Source organism: Grammomys surdaster, unplaced genomic scaffold (genome assembly GCF_004785775.1).
Source record: "Grammomys surdaster isolate TR1022 unplaced genomic scaffold, NIH_TR_1.0 125950, whole genome shotgun sequence".
Lineage (NCBI taxonomy): Eukaryota > Metazoa > Chordata > Mammalia > Rodentia > Muridae > Grammomys > Grammomys surdaster.
In genome coordinates, this window is record NW_021620771.1 from 52,721 (window position 1) to 58,203 (window position 5,483).

Below are 5,483 nucleotides of genomic sequence, written 5' to 3' on the forward strand. Positions count from 1 at the left end.
TGATGCTGGAGAATGCAACTGAGCTGCACCCCTAGCTCTCACACCCTTAAGAGAAGTACCATAAAAGAAACATGTACCTTTAAAATGATGTTTATTATAGATTTGAACTTAAAAAAAAAAATCTGTGGTTTTCTCTTTAAGAGTCCTGGCATCAACTTCTAGTTTTAGTGGAGTGAGGTAGGCAGGTATTCTTGCTAATGCCACATGTGAAGAAGGCCCTCCAGATGGACTTCCCCCTCCTCCTGCCTGCAATGCCTGAGGGGTTCAGCAAGGGGGAGAGGTTGACACCACCCCCTAGCATGCAGCCAGAGGTCCACTGTGGCCCCCAGACACTGTGGAAGCTGTCTGAACCCCACTTACAGTTGTATTTCTAGACATTAAAGGAAAAGGCTACTGTCGGTGAGACACATGAAGAAGCCAGGAAGTCCTTTTCCAGTTTCTGTGGCAGATCAGGTTTATGATGAATTCACCTCCCTACCTACCCCAGTGGCTTTTTTCTCTCCTATGAGACAGGGTCTCACTATGTAGCCCTGATTTACCTTGAAGTAATCCTCTCGCCTTAGCCTCTGTTGGGGTCACAGGCATGAGCTTCCGTATCCAGCCTTTCCATTTCTTGAGTTTCAGCAAATCCCGAGCTGCCCCTATCCAGCCTTTAAAGCCTCTCTCCTGCCATGCTGGCAAGGATCAACCCTTCCTGTACCAAGTTTACCCCGATTCTCTTTGAAGCAGTAGCTATGGCATAGCCATACCAGTTACACCCAGTTCCCACTCACTAGAGGGTCACATCACAGGAAACCCAGGTAGAGTCAGCAACTAATCTTCCTGAGAAGTGGGTTAGTTCAAACTGTGGCTCCCTCCCTGGTTAGGTGATATAAGGCAGTTTATGCCCCACTGGAAAAACAGATGTTTCAGTAGGCTGAAGGGTTAAAAATTTAAAGTACCATGTAAAGCTCAGATGGGTTCCCAACGTGTGTTTTTTTTCTTCCATTCAAAAAGGGAGAGATGTGGGTACTTGGTCTCTTCACCGATTGTAAAATGTTTATCCCCTTTCCCAGAGAAATTGTGTATACTTGCCTAGTTCAGGCCATGGACACCAAGACCCACGATCTTAACTTTCAAATGCTAATTTTCCAACCTTTAAAGATTTACTTTTGTTATTTGAAGCTTACATGTGTGCCTATGCACGTGACTGCTGGTGCCCACAGAGCCCAGAGTTACTAGATTCCCCCAAGAGAGAGTTACATGAGATTGTGAGCTGCTGAAGTGGGTGCTGGGAACTGAACCCCAGTCTTCTGCAAGAGCAGGATGTGCTTTTACCACTGAGTCATCTTTCCAGCCCCTTATACAATTTATAAAAAAACAAAAAAAAACCAGAAACTGTTCCAAAGTATTGGTCATAGGCTGATTTGCATATGAGATGGAGAATGTTAGCGTGGTGTAGCTTACAGACCAGACCACAGTGGAACCCTGGGAGCTGGGTCAGATTCCTAGGAAACAGGCCTAATCCAGACTACTGCTCTCTAGCGTTCCTGCTTTTTGTTGTTGCAGTTTTGTCTTTAGGGAATTAAGAAATCTGTATCATCTCTCAAGAAAGGGAAGATAGATCTAGTGTCAGACTCACTCAAAGCAGATTTTGGAGACATGAGAAAGGAGTGACGCAGCTTCTGTGTTATGTTCAAGCTTAGAGCTTAGAAATTTCACAAGGCCGCCAGGCCCCACAGCAACCTGGGTTCTAGCTGTCTGCCTGTAAAGATGGGTTGACCGAGGAGACCTAGGTTTCTAGGTGGGGAAAGTGACCTCAGAAACAGGGCCCACCAATGTGAAGCCAGGGCTGTGACTCACTCCCTGGTGTTAGCTCACCCCCAGTCTCTGTCTCAGCCTATCCAAGTCACACTGCTGTCTGTCTACTCAGGAGAACTATCCTAAAATTGTTACTATTCATCTGTCTGTCCTGAATTCAGCCTAGACCCTCACCAATGGCTGAGTGGTCAGCCTGGGTACTAGAAGGGCTTAAAACGAAAATGTACCTGAACTTCTGACCAGTCTCCCTAAGCCACAGCAAAGGGTTTGCATGCAGCCAGGCCTGAAAGGGAATGTTAAAGAACACTGCTGCCCCCTTATGCTGGACCTGCACACACACACAGAGCAGCAGGCAGGACCAGGCCAGCCAGCTAGGAGAGCACTTTCAACTTCCCCAGAACAATGGCTGGCTCCCTCCATCCCTCACTGTGTTCCTAGTGTAAGGACACTCATCCTACTTGCCCACATCCAGAGCTCAGGACCTGCTTCTTCAGGGTTACCCCTGGATTTCACCTCCACCACCACCATTCCCAAAAAGAAACTGGCCACTCTGGGAAACTGACTCTTCCAAGTCTGGTTTCTTTAAAAAGTTTCATTTTCTTCATTTTCTTTCCGTTTCCATGTTGACAGTCTAAAACCAAAATGTATAGAACTCTCCAGACTGATCACATTTCTAGAGGCAGAACATTTGGATGTCAGTGGTAAATCTTACACAGATGAAATTCTCAATCATGAACTTACACCATGTGAGCAAACTCACTCTACCCTAGTCCCAGTTTCTGTGCACACATAACACCTCCCACCTGAGCATGGACCCAACACACAATGCCTTAAAAATAATTCACAGATACAAGGGGGGGATTTTGTGCTTTTTTTTTTTCAAAAACATACTTCATATTTCCTCTTTTATTATATAAATATCAGTTTAACCTTTTACTGTAAGAATATAAACGTTTTAAGAGGATCTTTGTTATCGTTTATACAAATTCACAAACAGTACAATTAATTGATAAAGGTCTCTGGGTTTCTCCATGGTCTCTCATGTTGCTGTGGAGGACTCTAAAAAAATAAACAAACAAAATATCCAACAAAAATATACATCCTACTCAAAATCGATTTGTTTTAAAGCCACAGTCCCAACCCCCCACCAAAATAAAGTCATCTATTCCTCCATTTAGAAACAAAAGTTTTTCAAACCCACAAGCTCCCATTTCATGAACAGAACACAGATAAGACATGAAGTTCAGTCTCCTCCCTTTCGCATAGCCTCAGGCTCTCTGCCGACTCTGAGCTCCAGGACAGGACAGGAAGCCTCACTATCTAACCTCTTGGTGGGAAAACTTGCAAGAGGCTTGGGGTGGGGCATAATTTGCATATATAATACTCCTCTTCAAGACTCAATCTGCATCTCAAACAGACAAACAGAAAGGAAGTTCTGCTTTCATTACTCCCATACATTTGTGCTATAAATTAAATCAATATTTAGAAACATGGTTGGGTCATCAAAGCCCAGTAGACAGGGGGGAAAGCCATAGCCAGGATGCGGAAGTGGGACACACTGGGTAGAGGGAGGTTGGGAAGAAGCCAAAAACCAAAAACAGATACAAACCCAGTGGGCATCTTTCCAGTCTAGGCACAAAAATGTTTCAATCTCAAAATATCTCTCTTGTAGAATTCCAGGGCTTAAGAGAAAAAAAGTAAACTAAAACGAGGTAGCCAGACATATATATATATATATGGAATATATATATATAGAATATATAGAATATACTCAGGAAAAAAAGGACGATTTCAAATGATTTGAAAACTAAAGAAAAACAGATAAAAACAAAACAAAAAAGATGAAGAACAAAACCAAAACCGAAGTGAGTCGTAGATGCCGAAGGGGCAGCGATGAGAGGAGACTGGCTACAAAGTGGATGAGAAGGCTGTGGAAGTCGGGCTTGCTTTCTATACATTTCGAAATAAAAGCCAAATCACAGTATCCAAATGAAAGTGTAAGTGAAGGCAGACATCTTTCCTCAACTCCTCGGGGTTGAAACGACTAGTCCCTCCCCGCCCCCACCCCATTTCCAAATGCAGTGCCCCAGGATACAGTTGGCGGTGGCTGAAAGTCTCCATACCCTACAGAAGAGTGGGCAGAGAAGCAGCAGGGTCCATCTCTCCACTCACTGGGAAAGGAGAGGAGAGTGGGTAGAGGGAGCAGAAGAACCCCAGACGCAGTGGGGAGGGGCGCCAGACTAGGAGAAAAGAGCCCAGGCGTCTGTCATCGCCCCATCGCGGCCACTGCCCTGAACGTGTAAGTGCGCGCGTGAGTGTGCGGGAACAGTGGTGGTCCTGGGATGAACAGGGCGGGGCAGGGGAACTGCCGCCCTCACCTGACCTTCTCACTGTCCGTCATCTGCCAAAGTCCCAGGTTAAGTACCTTGAGGCAGGGCAGCTGCGTGATGCGCTCCAGGCCGCGCTTGGTGATCCTAGTGCAGCCGTACAGGTCTATGCCCGTGAGCTGGCTCAGGTGCTCAGCGATCAGCTCCAGTCCCTTGTCCGTGATGCGCACACACTGTCCAATGTTGAGCGTGCGCAGCCCGTGCATCTGCCGCACCATGCGGTTGATGCCATCGTCACTGATATGGCAAGAGCAAAGGGAGAGGGACTTGAGGCCGTCCAGTCCCTGGGCTATGTAAGCCAGACTCTGATCTCCCACCTTGTCACAGAATGACACATCCAGGCCGGAGAGGCGCAGGCTGCCCATGGCCAAATGCATGATGCCGGTGTCGCTGATGTTGTCGCAGGAGCGCAGGTTAAGGCTGCGCAGGCTGCCCATGTGCGACAGGTGCAGAAGGCCCGCGTCCGAGATGCCGCCACAGAAGCTGAGGTTGAGGAGCCTGAGGCCCGTCAGCCCTCGCGAGATGTGCTTCAGAGAAAGATCCGTGAGTTTCTGGCAGTCCTGCAGAGTGAGCTGCTCCAGGCCCAGGCAGCCCTCGGCAGCGCTGCGCGTCATGCCGGCCAGGTGCCCGATGCCCACGTCGGAGAGGTGGCGGCAGCTGCGGAGGTTAAGGCTCTTGAGGCGCTGCAGCCCCCAGGCGATGAGCAGAAGGCCGGTGTTGGTGATGTTGCTGCAGCCTCCCAGCTCCAGCACCTCCAGGCCCTTGAGGTACTGGGCTATGCGGCCCAGGCTGCTGTCGGTGATCTGCTTGCAGAGGCTCAAGTTGAGAGCGCGCAGCGAGCCGATCTCCTGCACGAACGCGTGGCCCAGGCCGTTGTCGGTGAGGTTGTAGCAGCCGCTGAGGTTGAGGCTCTCGATGTTCGCCATGCCCTGGATCACGTAGCTGAGGCTGCGGCGGAGGCTGAGGATCTGCACGCGGCGGATGCCCCGGGCCTGCAGGCTGGGGAACAGCGACGGGTTCGCCCGGCGCAGGTGCAGCTTGGCCTCCACGCCCCGCCACACCGACTTGTGGTAGGCGGCGTCCCGCCAGGCCGTGCACACCTGCGCCGCGCGACCCTTGTCTCGGACGTCCAAGTAGCCGAAGATCATGGCCAGCAGCTCCGGGAACAGGCACGAGATGTGGGTCTCCATCTTCCTCCCGCCGCTACGCTGCGCCGGGTGCAGGAGGCGCGGGCGCCACCGCCGCCCCGGGAGGCGCCGAGAGCGGGCCGCCGCGGGCCAACGGCCACCCCTCCCC

General features: G+C 50.0%; 1 protein-coding gene across 1 annotated transcript; it reads right to left on the reverse strand.

Moving 5' to 3' along the window:
• Positions 1-2,657: 2,657 nt before the first annotated feature.
• Fbxl14 (F-box and leucine rich repeat protein 14) lies at positions 2,658-5,477 on the reverse strand. Its single transcript, XM_028753567.1, has one exon. It carries the CDS (start codon positions 5,375-5,377, stop codon positions 4,175-4,177), a length of 1,203 nt encoding a protein of 400 aa, XP_028609400.1. The 5' UTR covers positions 5,378-5,477; the 3' UTR covers positions 2,658-4,174.
• Positions 5,478-5,483: the final 6 nt, after the last annotated feature.